The 17,380-nt window shown below is 46.1% G+C and overlaps 2 protein-coding genes across 2 annotated transcripts in view; both read right to left on the bottom strand.

The window, feature by feature from the left end:
* Positions 1–17,380, bottom strand: part of ATP10A (ATPase phospholipid transporting 10A (putative)) — a 177,350-nt gene that overhangs the window by 142,115 nt on the left and 17,855 nt on the right.
* On the bottom strand, positions 4,573–6,621 carry LOC132488582 (ceramide synthase 2-like). The gene has a single exon (XM_060096926.1). The coding sequence runs from the start codon at positions 6,571–6,573 to the stop codon at positions 5,431–5,433; it is 1,143 nt and encodes a 380-aa protein (XP_059952909.1). The 5' UTR covers positions 6,574–6,621; the 3' UTR covers positions 4,573–5,430.

Below are 17,380 nucleotides of genomic sequence, written 5' to 3'. Positions count from 1 at the left end.
CACCGTGCCCCATCCTCCCTGTCACCTCACTCAGCATATGTCCCCAGATGCCACACCTCTGCTCTACTAATGGGCATCTTTCTGTGGGACCCCTTCCCTTCTCTCACTGTGGGTTGAGGGTCCTTGGTCCAGAACTCTAAGTCTATAATTTTCTCACACTCAAGAAGACATGACACTACAAGATTACCTCCTTTTGTTGTCATTATTAGACCCTTTTAAAATATTAGCTTTAGGAAGCTTGTCACCTGATGAGACCTTCAGTATCTAAGAGCTTATGGGAGTCAACATTTCAAATCTAAGGAATCCATTTCCTCAGATGCACAAAAGATACCAGAAAACAGCTGGCCGAGCTGACAGTGCTCTCAGAGGAGCATCCACCCTCCTCCAGCTTCATGGCTTCGCCATGTGCCAGGCTCCCTGCATCCGACAGCCCATCCGCATCACTAGAAGCTAGAACTGTATTTGGAGTGCATGACGAATCCACAGTGAAATGCAGCCAGACTTCCCACCCGCCCACCACTCCCCCCACAGACAGGCTGCACCCTGGGCCCGACCCAGCACCCTCCACTGTGTCTGGACGTCTGGAAGCACTGTCTACACCCACTTCCTCCTCTGGAAGCCCAGCTCATTCCAAAGCTGCGTGTGGCTCGGGCTGCAGGGACCCACCCATACAAGGTACTCACTGCAATTACATGGGCCATGACTAACTGCAGTGTGTTCTGTGTGTTTACGCTCCCTCCAAAAAGCGCCAGATTTATTCACGGACACAGTTAATCTCCTTGATAACATTTTCCAGGGGAACGCTATGGGCGGGCAATTCCTAATAGGGGAGGGAACCACTTTCGGGAGTTCTCTAAAAACACACGTCAGTGTGTAGAGATGTGAAAGCAAAGCTGACCCAGCAACATCCTTGAAATACTTGGCAATCAGAGTGTCTTCAAGGATTTTTTCCAGATACCATATGGATTAATGCACCGTGTTTTCTGAGTTTCTATTTATCTACAAGCTCTAACTGGGCCATATGATGTGCCAGGCGCTGTGCCAGGCGTGGGGAGCCAGGGACCATGAGCCAGACTCTCCCTGCACTGAAAGCACCACCTCACTGCCTGATCAGGTGAAGACCCAGAAGACAAGCACCGTCAGAGATCTCCAAAGAGCCACACCACCCCCAGCTCTTAACAACTCATTATTCACCACCTAAATGGAATCCTTTACAAACAGAAAACCAACAAACCTTGCCAACAGAGACAAGTGTCAGTAAGTGACTACATCAACTACACTGTGATGAATAGTTTCCTCAAAAGCCATGTCCACCCAGAACCTCAGAGCACAACCTTATTCAGACATAGGGTCTTTGTAAGTTAACATGAGGCCACACTGGAATAGGATGGGTGCTAATCCACGGACTGCTGTCTTTTGTAAAGAAAACAAAGACACAGAGACTCACACAGAGAGAAGACGGCCCAGGTAAGATAAAGATAAAAGCTGAAGCCATGCAGCAGCTACAAGCCAAGGAAAACCATGGATGGCCAGCAGCCACCAGGAGCTGCATGAAGCAAGGCTCCCTCGAGCCTTCACGGGGAGCACGGCCCTGCCAACAGCTCCATTTCACGCTTCTGGCCCCCAGAACTGTGAGAGAATAGATTTCCATTGTTTTAAGCCACTCGGTTTGTGTCCAAACTACCAAAGCCACGGTGGAGAGTTGAGCTCCACTTCCTATGCTGACAGAGACCCTGTTTCAGCAGGGCACAGACGTCACAAAGACAGGAGACACTCTGGGTCCATCACAGGGATTCCACACTGGCATCTTTACATCCCAGGTTGCTGATGGGCAGATTCCATTTTTTGTTTTACGATCATGGGAACTATTTCACATGGGTTCTAGGTTTTTTCCAAGCGCATATCCTTTGCATCCGAGTCACTCTCCTTTCATGTACTACATGTAAAGCAGAAAAGTAAAACAAAAACGGGCAACCACCAGCCTTCTGCCTAGAGAGGAAATTAAAAGAGCACAACGCACACATGCATGCTGGCCACGCTCCCCAAAGACCTCACGGAATGGCATACCCCTGTCTCTAGAGAATGGAAACCTGGTTCCACAGCAGCCAAGGTGGACTGGTTAGAGGCCAGTTCAGGCTGACTTTCCTGTAGGATCCTCAATTTTATTTTCTGAAGAGTCACTTGCCAGTAGAATACTGCTACCAAACATTTCTTTTCACTTTGGAGTCAAAATTTAAAAAGAAAAAATGTAAAAGGAATCCCTGCTCTGTGGCCCCCCTAACCCCCACAGGGGCAACACCCCCAGAAGTGGCTCCACTCTGTGTCAAGGCAGGGACATGGGTACTCAGTCACCAACATCAGCAGCTGCTTCTGGGGCTGCAGGAGTCAGTGCAGCCTCTAAGGCAGGAACACAATCCCGGAGTCTTGGGCATCCCGCCCTCCCTCCCTCCCAATCCCTTCCCACTTTTTCTTCCCCGGCAGCTCCTTATGTTATTCCTGCTCCACCTTTCCCAGTGGATCCCTTCATTTCTTCCTCTCTTTCTGCACCCTTTTCTCTTCGCTAATTCTATTCCCTTTCTAACTTCCTTCCAGAGGGCTGTCTGAACCAACTACCCCATAAGTGTGGTGGCAAAAGAAACTGGTGCCACAGAGGTGGCAGTGCCAACATCAAAGAAAGAAGCGTTTAAGGCTCCTGGTGTGGGCTGAACTACTGTAGACGCCACTAACACAAGGCAACCAAGTGCAGACACATTTTATTAAACTCCTGCCTATCTATTCAAACACTAAGACATCCTCAAGGCCCTCGTAAACCCCACTTCCTCCAGGAAGTCTTCTTGGGCAGTGCAGCCAGGGCTGACCATCCCCCCTATCCTCTCAGACAGCTATGTAACTAATTAGTGCCAACTATATGTGCCAGGAACTGTCCTACATATATTGCAGTATTGGGTCACGTGAGCTGGTCTCCATAGCAACCCTAGGAAATGGGTACCATCATCACCCTTGATTCACAGAGGAGGAGAGTGAGGGCAGAAGTCACTTGCAAAGAACCACACTTCTAGAAAGGCCATCTCTGTGAGCAACTGTCCCTCTGGCTCGGCTGTAAGCCCCTTAAAGACAAAGGCCAATGTTTCACCTTTGTGTCCACAGAACATCTGCAACTGGGCTTCATATGTGTAGATGATGATGCTGACTTGAGGAACAAAAAGGAAAGGTACAAACTGCAATGCTCTTTAAGCTCTAAGGTCTTATTATCTAAAACAGATGGGCACCAATGGGTACAGGACCAGAAACTGCACACTCACAGTCACTTGGGTGGTCCCCCCCCCAGGGGGTTCCTAGGAAACAGTTGAGGGTAGGGGGCAGGCTTTGGGCAAACTGAAGGGGGAACACACAGAAGACCTGGTTAAAAGGGAAGCCGGCAGGAGGGAAGATGGGCAGGGGAGGGCTAAACTAGGTGATGATGCTCTTGGAAGAAAGAGCCTGGCTGGGGGCACTGCCCTTGGGCAGTGTGGAGGTCAAGAGGAGGGAGAAAGCTGATGGCACCAGTGTTCTCAGGCCTGTGCTCCAACTTCAGCAAGCGGCAGTACCAAACACAGAGGACAGCACCCACCCCCAGAGTCTGATTCAGTTGGTGGGGGACAGGGCATTAGAATGTGAACCTCTAACAAGTTCCAAGGCGATGCTGATGATGCTGGTCCAGGGACCACACTTTGAAAACCACTGCACTAGGGAGTTCTAGCCATAACTTTAGCAGAAGTTGTTCCAGTGTTTCTGTGACATACCACACTGGTGTCTGTCGTTATACCCCACATTTAGTCAAGTTAAAACTGGGTCTGCTTTCGTCTCTGAGTTCAAACAGTATAGGTCCAGCTGCTTTCCAGAAAAGAGGTACCTTCCAGTTGCCGCTAGCCTTCCTTAAGAGACCTCATTCTACTCTGTCTGCAAAAGAATAAACCAGCGGGAAGCAAGTTTGTTTTCCTGCGATGGCTGCAAACCAAGGCAGTAAAGGGGAAGTGGAGAAGAGGAAATATTCACCTAGGGAAGCAAAACCACTCAGAAAAAGCACCTCTCCAGCTGATTCTGATATGGTCTCTCCAGGAGGGCTTCCCCCCACCCCACCCCCTGCCTATACAGCTAAGAAAGCTAGTTTGAATGGTTTAATGTACATGGCAGTAAGACTCACTGTTTTATTAAAAACTCAGACATACTGAGATTTTTTTTAAATAAATTTATTTATAGATTTATTCATTTTTGGCTGCATTGGGTCTTCGTTGCTGCACGCGGGCTTTCTCTAGTTGCAGCGAGCGGGGGCTACTCTTCGTTGCAGAGCATGGACTTCTCACTGAGGTGGCTTCTCTTGTTGCGGAGCACGGGCTCTAGGCGCACAGGCTTCAGTAGTTGTGGCACGTGGGCTTTAGTAGTTGTGGCTCACGGGCTCTAGAGCGCAGGCTCAGTAGTTGTGGTGCACGGGCTTAGTTGCTCCGCGGCATGTGGGATCTTCCTGGACCAGGGCTTGAACCCGTGTCCCCTGCACTGGCAGGCAGATTCTTTTTTTTTTTTTTTTTTTCCGTGTTTTACTTAATCTTTAATATATTTTAATTAAAAAAACCATTAACAATACGTTTTGGTCTGAAGTGGTCCCTCTGCTGAAACGCCAGGCGCTAGCTGTAATTCTGGCTTTAAAACCAAAACCCCAAATGTTTAATAAATAAAAATTAGAACTAGTTGCCATTCTACTCCAAACCAGCTAGCCTAGGGAAAGAGGCCAGAGAAAGGAGGCAGTAAGATCTTGGACCTGTGACTACAGGGACAGCTGGCAGAGAAGTAACAAAAGACTGTCTGAGCAGTCCCCATTGTGGCCCCCACTTTTTGGCAGAGGTAGGATAAGGGTCATGTGCACCCTCCTACACTCAATTCATTTGTATCTTAGGGAAAAAGTTAAAAGCTCAGCTTTGGTTTCTGGTCCAAGTTAGGGAGATTAGAAAGGTGAGCCTTGGTCCAACTTTGGCAGAATGAGGCCCACGGGTGGGACAGTAAGGCACGACCCTGGCTCTGGAGGTCCGGGAGTCAAAGGCAGACAGCTAGGGCCAGATTCTGAAGAATAAGGAATGTGAGTTGTGACCCCCACCCCTGGAGCTGAGGAAAGGTCTCGAAAGCAATAGAAAGGACAACTTGGAAAGTAGGGAGGAAAATAAGACCATCCCCCACTCTTGTAACAAGGATATAACCAACCTCCCCTTCCCTGGGGATAGGCTGGTTAGAATTTGGTTTAAAGGCAACTGGGTGAAAAAGCAGCAGGGGTCGGGGCACAGAGAAGAACACCCTCCTCTCGCTTTCTCCTTTCTCCCAGAGCTTCAAGTGACCCTGTGGGGAGAGTGGGGTAGTTCCTTGGCTTTATGCTTTAATCTGAGGGGCAGCAGGGACAACGGTTCAGTCATTCTTACGATGGTTGTTATTGAGGATGGGGTGGCCGTTGGCTAGGGGCCGGCTCTTTGCTCCTCCCCCAGCTGCAGCCTCCTCCCCCTCTGAGCTCTCTGTTTCTTCCCGGTCACTGCGTTCATCTTCTACCAGCTTTCCAGTTATGAACTTGTGGGCCATGCGCAAAATGAGGTAGGTCCAGAAGATATGCAGCAGCTGTAGCACTCCCATCATGAAATTGAAGAAATAATAGCCAAAGAAGGCAGGATAGAGCTCCAGTGGGTACACCAGGGTGCAGTGCAGGATCCAGAAGGGCAGGATGACCAGTCGGGTGATGATAAAGACAATGGCGAAGACGATGAAGATGTTGTTGCAGGTGTTTTTCCATCCCGCATAGTTAAACATCTTGGCTGACTCTAGCAGGTAGTCAGAAGAGTCATGCAGAGCCATGATAAGAGTCCCTGCTCGGACGTAACTGGCAAACCAGGAGAAGCTAATGAGGATGATGGTGGCCACGTGGTGGATGATCTGTTCCTTGAAATCCTTTCGCTTGACATCAGAAGCAATGCTGAAGAGCAGGGACCAGTAGAAAGACAGTTCAATCATGTAGTACCAATACTGGGAAGGGATCATGCTCTGTATGGGATATCCCTCCCAAACTTTCCTCATGTCATAGAACCAGGGTTTGTCTACAATGACAGCCATGCCGGCAATGAAAGCAATCAGGTAAAATGTGAATCTCCAGCTTGCTTCTCGGAACTTCTTGAGGAGACTGGGCCGGTCCTGGTTGCGGCGGCGGCGGAACCAGCGCTCTACCTGGCGGCCAGAGAGCCCACTCTGCCGTGACAGCAGCTCTACCTCTGCCTGTTTGGGCTGTTTGCCACTGGTCAGGTAGAAATGCTCCAAAGTGGGGTTGAGAGGTGCCCGCAGCCGAGTTTTCTCTTTTACATTCAGGAGGGCAGCCAGTGGTGTAGCCACGTAAAGCTCAAAGAAGTATCGAATGATGAGGAAGAGCAAGGCCAGGGGTAGTGTGATATAGAGGTCTGAGGCTTTGGCGTAGACACGTCCATCTCGGTCTTCTAGATCAGCCCAGGTTAAGTTCACAGGGAGCCACAGCCGTTCCCACCAGAAGTAGTCATATAAGGTCTGGAGCATCTCGGCGGCGGCGGCAGCGGCGTCGCGGAGCTGGCCGGGCCGGGAGCCACTGCCGCAGGCAGATTCTTATCCACTGCGCTGCCAGGGAAGTCCCATACTGAGATTTTTAACTTTAGTAAATCTCATTAGATATGAAATGGCCTTCAACTTTCAGAGAAATGATGATTTAGATAGGAAGTATTTTGTCACATGGTTACCCTTAAGTAAAAATTTATTGAGAGCAAGAAAATATGTAAAAGTACTAAGATGCAACAGAGTGGGGGTTGGGGGGTGGATAACCAATTAAAATAAGAAGAAGAAAGCTGCGGATAGCTAAGGCTAAATGGCCCAGGCATTTAACTCTGGTGGGCACATGTCAGAGAAGCATATAGGTCATTTTTGCTCTACATCCAGGTCCCATGTAGCTGGTCCCATGGGAAGGCCCTTTCGGGAAGTGTGTACTCCATCTGGGTCCAGTTTTCTTGAGGTTTGGCAGGTTCTCATTTGGCCTGATTCAGACATAACAGAAACTTGGATACTCTGATATTTCAATGTGAAACCGACATACTCAAAGTGGTTACTACTCAACAGTAAGAATCTCAGAGGCCTAACGAACACTTCGGAATGTACGCTTCATCTCACATCAGGTCACGTGCCTGCAAGCAAGTTCAGCTCCTGCACAAGCCTCAGCTTCCTTCAGGAGCCAGAGCAAAGGTCCTGGACCTGGAGGTTCCAAACGGCCTGTGACAAATTCACATCCCCAGCAGAGCCACACCTGGGTTGGGTGACAACTTCCCAAGCCTCAGTGTGGAAGCCCAAGGCGGCCCTGGCTTGAACCAGATTTTAGAGCATCCCAACAACAGCCTCAGGGCTCAGCTCTGTGCTCAAGGTCGCCCTTCAATCTCCGTTCAGGCACAAACAACATTTGTTTTTATTTTATTGAAGTATGATTGGTTAACAATGTTGTGTTAATTTCTGCTCTACAGCAAAGTGACTCAGTTATATGTATATATACATTATTTTTCATATTCTTTTCCATTATGGTTTATCACAGGATGTTGAATATAGTTCTCTGTGCTATACAATAGGACCTTGTTGTTTATCCATTCTATATATAATAGTTTGCATCTGCTAATCCCAAACTGCTAATCCATCCCTCCCCCCCAAATAATTTTATTAATCCAACAACAGGGATTGTTACTCAAACGCAGATCAAGTTTTGATTTTCTGAAGCTGTAAACGCAATGGAGTCCCTTGTAGCCTCTTCAGGGAAGTGTCCCGCTGAGAGTTAAGGCTCTTGATTAATGATATTGTGTGTGGTACTTCCTTTAACCTATTTCCCCTGAGCAAACTGGGAAGGAGCGGGCATGTCTCCAAGATGTTGTTCTAGAAGTAGCCTTTCTCTACAGTTAGAAATCAAGGTCCTTTCGGAGGCATTTCCTATTGAGAACTTCCTCACCTTTCCACAGGACTGCGAGACACCTGCCCCTGTTCTTATTTCCTGGGAGTGAATGTCTCTGGCTGAAAGCTTGTTTATTTTAGGAACATCCCATGCAGTGTAGTGTTTCTGTGCAGTATCCATCTCTTGTAAATATGTTAAAAATGTGTATTTACATAGGTGTCAACTGTGACATAGCAATGTGCTTTTATCCAAGACCAATTCTTTCTAGAAGACACTGGCTATCCCTCAGCATCCAGTTACAATCCTGATCTCAAAGGCAAAGGGCTGGGATATTCCCAGGACTGAGACAGGGTTAATAAGTAACTCCAGGGTGTGTGCATTAGTGCATCCCTTCCAACATCATTATCTGAATTACTCATAACAATAAGATAAAAGGACATTAAGGGGGCTTCCCTGGTAGCGCAGTGGTTAAGAATCCGCCTGCCAATGCCAGGGACACAGGTTCGATCCCTGGTCCGGGAAGATCCCACATACCATGGAGCAACTAAGCCTGTGTGCCACAACTACTGAGCCCACGTGCCACAACTACTGAAGCCCACACGCATAGAGCCTGTGCTCCACAACAAGAGAAGCCACCGCAATGAGAAGCCCATGCACCACAATGAAAAGTAGTCCCTGGTTGCCACAACTAGAGAAAGCCCATGTGCAGCAGCAAAGACCCAATGCAGCCAAAAATAAATAAATTAATTTTTTTAAAAAAGTTATTAAGATAAAATTCTATGGGATATTTCCAGGCATTAATTTAAGCTAATATTCCCGAGTGTTTTATATTTTCCTTATAACCAGAGAACCAAGTCACCTCAAAGTCAGGTATGGAATAACAGCAAGATTCTTCTATTTGCCCTTAATTACAGTTATTCACAAGGTATATATGCTTATACCCACACCCATAAGAGATGTTGGTACCCAAGCGCTTCATCTCTGCTGGGACGTGTAACGTCTGACACTACCACTCCCTGGGAGGAGTGGCAGCACATCTCTCCCCATCCTGCTGCAATGGTAGAGCAACATGAGGGAACAGGCACCCCTTCAGAGGCCATGGTCCTGGCAGCCTCACGTTCCCACTGTCTGGGTCCTAGGAACATTGATTTCTGTGTCTCCTTTTCATATTTAATAATTATAGTACATAATAACAAAATGATCATTTTTAAACTTTTTGTTTTAAAATAATAGTAGAGTCACAGGAAGTTGCAAAGAAATGTAGAGGGAGGGCCTGTGCACCCTTCAGCCAGCCTCCCCCATGTTAATATCCTGCGTTTCTACATAACCAGAGTACGATATTGAAACAAGGAAACTGACAAGGGTATAACCTACAGTTTATGCAGATTTCACCAGCTTTAAGTGCACTTGTGTATGTATATGTGCACTTCTATGTGATTTTTCATGTGTAACCTCTTATAAACACCACATCAAGATACAAGACACCCTCAATGCTACCTCTTTGTAGCCGCACCCACCCTCCCCGTCCCTAACCCGACAACCATTAATCTGTTCCATAATTATGTTATTTCACAAGTGCTACATAAATGGGATCATGCAGCATGTTTCCTTCTGAAATCAGCTTTTTGCACTCAGTAAAATGTCCCTGAGGCCCATCCAAGTGGTTATGTAACAACAGTTCATCCCATTTTCTTGCTGAGTAGCATTCCAAGGTGTGGATGGACCACAGTTTGTTTAACCATTCACCCGTTGAACACCTGGGTTGTTTCCAGCTTTGGGCTATTATGAATAAAGCTGCTGTGTACACTCGTGTACAGATTTCTGTGTGAAAATAAATCCTTATTTCTCTGAGGTAAATGCCCAAGAGTACAGTTGGGTTCATACAGAAATTCTATTTATGGTTTTAAAAGGATTATTTCCCAAAGTGGGTGTATTTTACAATCCCACAAGCAATACTTGAGACATCCAGTTTCTCTGCATCCGTGGCAACATTTGGTGTTATCACCATTTTTGTTCTTCCCATTCTAGTAGATGTACAGTGATATCTCCTGGTGGTTTGAATTTGCATTTCTCTAAGGATGCTGAATGTTTTCCATGTGCTTACTGCCACCTGCATATCTTCTCCAGTGAAATGTCTCCTCATTTTTTGCCCATTTTCAAAGTAGGTTTTTTTTAATGTTCAATTTTTAGAGTTCTTCATATATTCTGAATATAAGCACTTTGTTGAGTATGTGATTTGCAAATATTCTCTCCCAGTCTGTAATCTGTCTTCTCTTTTTAACGGGGTCTTTCCCACAGCAAATGTTTTTAATTTTGATGAGGTCCAATTTATCAACTTCTCCTTTTATAGATGATTCTTTTGGTATCAAGTCTAAGAACTTTGTGCCTTGTCCTAGGTCCTGAAAAAAATTTTCGAAATGTTTTCTTCTAGAAGTTTTGTAGTTTTACATTTAAATCTATGATCTTTTTGGAGTAAATTTTTGTATGAGGTGTAAGGTTTAGGGTATTTTCCTTTCTTTCTTTCCTTTTTGTTCTTTTTTGGCCTCTAGATATTCAATTGCTCCTACACAATTTCTTAAAAGGCTATACCTTCCTTCATTGAATTGTTTTTGGTTCTTTGTCAAAAATTAATTGGACATATTTGTGTGGGTTTATTTCTGAGTTCTCTATTCTGTTCCTTTGATATATGTGACTATCCTTTTGCCAATACCACACTATCTTGAATTCTGTAGCTCTACAGCAAGCATTAATATTGGGAAGAGTGATTCTTCCCATTTTATTCCTTTTCGTAACTGTTTGGCTATTCTATGACCTGTGCTTTTCCACATAAATATCAGAATAAGCCTGCCCATGTCTATGAAAATTTTGCTGAGATTTTGATAGGAATTGTGTTAAACCTAAAGATAATTTTAGGGATAACTGACATCTGCATTACAATGCTTCCTCCAATCCATGAACATGGTATGTCTCCACATTTACCCTGATCTCTCTTCATTTCTTTCATCAGCACTTTGTAATTTTCCTCATGCAGATCTTGTATGAACTTTATTAAATTTATATCTAAGTATTCTATTTTCTTTGGAGCAATTATAATTGGTATTGTGTTTATGCTTTCAGTTTCCACTTGTCCATGGTCAGTGTACAGAAATGCAATTGATTTGTGTATGTTGATCTTGTATGCTGTCATCTTAATAAGCTCATTTATTAGCTCTAGGATTACTAGTTTTTTTGTTTTTGTTTGGGTTTGGTTTGGTTTTGGTGGTAGATTCCTTAGTATTTTCTTCATAGGTAATCATGTTTCCTGCAAATTAAGTTTTATTTTTTCTTTCCAACCTGTATGCATTTTGTTTCTTTTTCGTATCTTATTGCAGTGGCGAAAACTTCTAGTACTGTATCAAGTATGAGTGATGAAGCTAACATTCTTGTCTGTTCTCATTCTTAGGAGGGGAGGCATCAGTCTTTCACCATTAGTATGATGTTAACTCTGGGATTTTTGTACATGCGATAAGGGAGTGGAAGGCACCTCCCTGGGTTGCCTTCCACTGTGGTGTGGGTGGATGGGCAGACACCCCTGGGCCTGGGTCTCCTTATACTACTGGGTGGAGAGCAGGGTACCCAGAGCTGTGCCAACACTGCTCCTACAGGAGCATCAGTGCCTGCTGGTGCCCTGTGTGGGACGGGGCTCCCCTAGGTCTCTGTTGGGCTTCCCCTTTGGCCACAGAGCCTTTTTTGTTTTTGTCTATACTTGTTGGCAGTTCTGGTTACAGGACTATCCATGCCCAGGCTGGATGTACATGGGAGGTAGAAGGGGTACCCAGAGAATTCACCGTGCTATCATACTTCAAGTCCCCAGCCAGTCTGCCTTCTCTCAGCTTCCAGTGTTCTTTGACTGTTGTCTGTTGAACTATTTCCAGGATTTGGTTGTAGGGGAGGAGTTAGGAAAAGTGAATCTATACCATCTTGTTCTGGAACCAGAAGTCTCTGTTTTTCTACCATGTTTCAATAAACTGCGAGAAACTAAAACATCAGTTTACTTGTATTTTTGAGATATTTCTATAAGAAATGCATCTTTTTCATATTGTGATAAATAAAATTTACATAATCTATATATATGATTAATGCCAGCAGTCCTTAAGGTCTCAGACACAAATGTCATCTCTGATTTTATAAGGTGTCTTTTACAGCTAAAAGTCTAACTCTATTATCAAGTAGTTTTATTTAACTATTATTAAAATTGCCTTCCTCCACCATCCAGAATTTCAAAACCCGGTGTTCTAAAAAGCTACAGGAGGTGCCAACAATTTAAAGTTGGAGCGGAGGTACAAAATAAAACCGTGCAAACTCCTGTCTACCCGGGTCACTCTATACACCTCCCCACTCCCCCACCCCCCGTGACAGACAGCAGGTGTGAACCCAAGGAGCAAAGGCTCATCCTTCACCCCTCATCAGCCTGAGGTGTGGCTGGGGCATCTCAAGTCGTTCCTCACCACTCAAACCCACATCAGTGTGTGCAGAGGGTTCCAGGGGGCCACACCTCTGGGGATGTCAAACTTCAAAACAGAAAGCTGGAGACAGAAGGCAGCTCTTCCACGTGAGCAGACAGAGATGCGATTAAACGGCAGAGAGTAGAATACCTTCTCTAAGAAACTGACTGAACTTTGCCTCTGCATAGACTGAATAGCTGATGTTCCCAACTCATTGCCTAGATTTGGTACAGAAAAGACATGCTCCTTTCTGGGGGGGTGGGTGTGGGTGTGGCGGGTTGATACTTGCATCCCTTATGACAGCAAATGTGCAGGTGCACACAGACACACACGTGTGTGCACCATCAGCTCTTTTAGGCACATATGAATGAAGACAGCTTCTTTCAACATCTTTCCCTAAGCCCTGACCCCGCAGATTTCCATCTACTCAGATTTCACCCCAGTCCTTTGAAGATGTTCAAGAAGAACTCATCCCCCAAATAAAGACAGATGCTGGGTCACCCAAATGACACTCCCAGTGTTTGAACTCTCACAGTCAATCATGCCAAGCCCACAGCTCCTGCCAGAGACCCCACTAATTCCAGAAGCAATTTCTGGATGCTGTTTCTGGTTGATACCAGAAACTCTAAATTCACAAACACTCAACAGACACTGTCAGAAAGGGCTGGAGTCTCCTTTTCACTTCTCTCCTCCTTCCCATGGCCTTAAAGCATAGTTTTGAAGTATTTGTCTAAAACAACAATATCACCCTCTGCCAAAATTATGACAAAGCCCACCACACTAGGAACTTTTGCTCAAGATAAATCAAGTGGAGATGACACCTTACTTTACTATCACTCCAAGTAATATGAAGGAGCCAAAATGTGAGAAACAAATGACACAAGGCCACAAAGCACACAGGGATTAAAACACACCTTTGTCATGCACTTTGATAGCATGTTTATTATTTCTCATTGGCTGTATGTCATAACATTACAATTTGAATGCTTTCAAAAAGGGAGAGAATTTGCCATTCAGTGGAAATGACCTTGAGATAACAAATCTTGGAGTTTCCCTGTACATCCCACCTCTGGCCAGCTGGACCCTCTACAAATAGGAGGATTAATAAACTCCAACCTCAAGTTAAATTATGACGCAAATCAAAGGAACTTTTATGGGCCTGAACAAGGGTAATGAAGCTTAAGAAATATTTTTCTACACATCCACTTTCCTAATATATTCGTTTTTATGATGTCCTATTTTTAAAGGGATATTTTAATTTCTCAGGTAATCAAAAGGGAAATAAGTAAAGTTGTTATCCTTTAAAAACAATTTCTGTGTTCCTGAAAGCTTTCAAAATGTAGGTAGAGTGAGAACTCACTTATTAGTAAAAGAAGGTTGAAAACCAGCCTCTTTCAGAAAGGGCTTAACGATCATGCAGTGAGAGTGATGGGCACAGCCCCACCTGTCCCCTCACCACGCCCCCCCACACACCATGCACTCTGATTGGCGGGGGGGGACAGGGGGCCCTCCCTGTCCACACCTTGCCCATCCCACAGGGCTGCAGGCAAGTGTTGGGGCGGGCACATTGGCCCTGCTCCTGCAGCAAAGCCACCAGCACTGTAGACCTGCAGATTCACCCTCTGGGGACAGGCCTAGCCCCAACTGTAAAATGAGACGTGGAAAAGGGATGAGGCCATGCGGGCAGGGATGCTGTGACAGCCTCAGGGACACAGAACGATCTCAACCCCTCCCTGTCTTCAATGACAGATTTTAGGTCCACTGGGCCCTCCCCATCTTCCTCCAATCACCAGCCACCACATGCCTCTGATTTGACCAAAAGGGACACAGCCCAGAACAAAGGCCCCATCAAAAGGGTAGAAGTGACCCAGGAGAAAGCCCCAAATGCAGGGAGATGGTGGCATCTCCATCTGACGAGGTGGAACTCACCAAGCAAGACCTTGGCCGGAGATTCTCAGGAGCTGTAAGACAACCTGGGCTCTGACCGTGGGGAATCAAAGCGTGAACAAGGATGGAGACTCTGAACACCAGTAAGGATGACAGAGGTGAGAAAGGTGCCAAAGGCGGCGAAGATCAAGTCACACCCGCAGAACCGCGAAGTCAGCGGGCCCTTTCTCCTGCACGTGTGGGCATCAGAGGTCAACCCAGTGATGCGGCAACAGTGACACCTGGTGCCTCCACCTGCGTGCACTGCAGCGAGCCCACAGCTGTGCCTGGGTGGCCAGTAAACAGAGCTGCCTCTGGACCCAAAGGAATCTCAGGCTCAAAGATAAAGGCCGGGATGATATCCAGGCAACAGGACCATGAGGGAGCACCCGACCCAGGCTAAGGTGACAGCAGTGCCCCCAAGCCCGCAGGTGTGTAGCTGGGGGGACAGGTGTGGTTACGGATACACCGGCCGGGCTCCTGGAAACCTGTCTGTTGGCAGCACCACCTGAAGGTAAGGGGCTGAAGCAACCTCCTTAGTTCATGGGAGCCACACAAAAGCTAACGGTGGGGAAAGACCCCGTAGTTCATGCTGCCTAGATGCACCCTGACTGTGCCATCCTGGATACATAGATACAGCCCTGGAAACCAAGGCATCCAAATGAAATCCATGCAAAACATCCCCACAGGTCAAGCACAAGATACTCAAGCAAATACTTGTACACCCATGTTCATAGCAGCATTACTCACAACAGCCAAAAGGTGGAAGCAACCCAACAATGTCCATCACCAGCTGAATGAACGAACACAATGGGGTCTACACATACTCCCTGAATATCATTCAGCCTCAAAAAGGAAGGAAGTTCTGACACATGCTACCATACGGATGAACCTTGAGCACATTATGCTTAGTGAAATAAGTCAGACACAAAAGGACAAATTTGTATGATTTCACTCATGTGAGGTCAAAGAGACAGAGAGAAGACTGGTGGGTGCCCAGGGCTGAAGGAGGTGGGAACGAGTTGTTGTTTAATGGGGGTAATTTCAGTTTGGGAAGATGAAAAAATTCTGCAGGTGATGCTGATGGTTGCACAACAATGTGCATGTAATTAATGCCACTGAACTGTACATTTACAAATGGTTAAACTGGTAAATGTTATGTGTATTTTACCACAATAAAAAGGTTTTAAAAGTAAAGCACAGGAAAGAGCACACTGGAGGGCAGGTGGCCGGTGTGCCCATGCGGCGTGGCTCAGGCTGCCCAGTGTGAACTGACAAGCCATCTGTGCCCAGAAAGTGGACATAGCCAGACACCCAGCATCTCACAGGCCACGATCACCAGACGGACCTCATGGCACACAGGGGAAGGACCATCCCTCTGTGAACAGTGGGCATTAGCGGTGCCTGAGGTTCTTTAAAGGTTCCTAAGTGGCCCTGGATAAATAAAAGAAATCCCGAGAATAAACTGGACTGTGCATCTGAACACACGCAATGCTCTCCAGTGAACGAAGATAAACAGAAGGCCACCTGAGGATACTCCAGGGCAATGCTCATACACAAAAACAGAAAAACATCACCACTTTTATTTGTAATTGCTATTTACCTTACTTTTAAATTCACTTGTATATTCATGCGTTGCACTACATGTCTATGATTTATACATAAATAAGTCCATCTTGAGCGCACACACACAAGTGCTTGTGACTTAGAAGGGTGTGGGATCAAAAAAGTTTGGAGATTACTGCTCAAATGAACCAGCTACACCAAAAAGAATGTCCATTACGACATTTAAACTTTTCTAAAAAGTATACATGCTCTTGGTCATTAACCCTTGGTAAATTCTGGGTCCTGGCATGTGTCAGGATAACTATCTGGTTTCGGATACTTTCTCAAAAGCCTGAAATAATTAAACAGCTGGAGCCTTATCTGCACCCATACACAAGATGAAAATGGCCCTGGATACTCACATAGGGTAGCACACAGCCAGCATGTGGCTGGTGGCCCTGGGTAGCGTCACCTGGGATCCCAGAGCCCAGAGCCATCTGTCCCACTCCCCAGGTACACCCCCTCTGAGCCGACACCTCCCTCTCTGGGCCACCATTTCCTGAGAGGCTCAATGAATAATTTATCAGTACCTTCAGGGCTGGCTGTGAACTTCCCACACAAATTCATAAAAACTCTGAAAAGTATACAGTGCTAGAGACATCTATGATGTCTTATCACTAAGTATTTCAACTGAAAAAACAAGTAAACACCTCTTTTCCACTCTACCATGTCCTCATGCCCCACTGAGCAAACGTGGAATTCTCAGGTATCATCAGCTGATTTCAAACAGCTACAGATGTTTTCAACTGAAACTAGATAAATCGAGAGGAACACACAAAAGGCTATGGTTCAAGAACTTGGTATTTGTTTGTCAGATCCTCCCATCAACAGGGATGTGTTCATTTCCTGTGGCTGCTGTAACAAATCACCACAACTCAGTGGCCTGAAACAACACAAAAGTGTTATCTTACAGTTCTAGAGGTCAGGAGTCTGATACGGGTCTCGAGGGGACAAAACCGAAGTCTCAGCAGGGCTGTGCTCCTTCTGGAGGGTGTAGGAGACAGGGTTTCTTTGCCTTTTCCAGCTCCCAGAGGCCACCCACACTCCGCAGGTTGGGAACCCTCCCTCCATCTTCACAGCCAACAACAGCCAGTTGAGTCCTTCAAACGTTGCATCTCCCTGCCCTCTCTTCCTCTACCTTTAAGGACTGGTGATGAGACTAAGGGCTCACCAGAATAATCCAAAATAATCTCCCCATCTCAAGGTCAGCTGATTAGCAACCTTAATTACATCTGTAACCAACCTTAATTCCCCTGTACCATGTAGCCTAACAGAGTCACAGATTCTGGGGATTAGGATGTGGGCATCTCTAGGGGGCTGTTATTCTACCAACAGGCGTTCGTTGTGTCACGACTCAGGTATCACAAGGATTAGTTCGCTCATTAGATCAGAGATGCTGAGGCCCTGTCAC

This window comes from Mesoplodon densirostris, chromosome 4 (assembly GCF_025265405.1).
Source record: "Mesoplodon densirostris isolate mMesDen1 chromosome 4, mMesDen1 primary haplotype, whole genome shotgun sequence".
Taxonomy (NCBI): domain Eukaryota; kingdom Metazoa; phylum Chordata; class Mammalia; order Artiodactyla; family Ziphiidae; genus Mesoplodon; species Mesoplodon densirostris.
The sequence above is the reverse complement of the archived record's forward strand: the minus strand, read 5'-3'. Positions and strand labels throughout refer to the sequence as shown.

Excerpts from the sequence above, each read along its gene's own strand:
- LOC132488582 (XM_060096926.1), bottom strand. The coding sequence starts at position 6,573 with ATGCTCCAGACCTTATATGACTACTTCTGGTGGGAACGGCTGTGGCTC.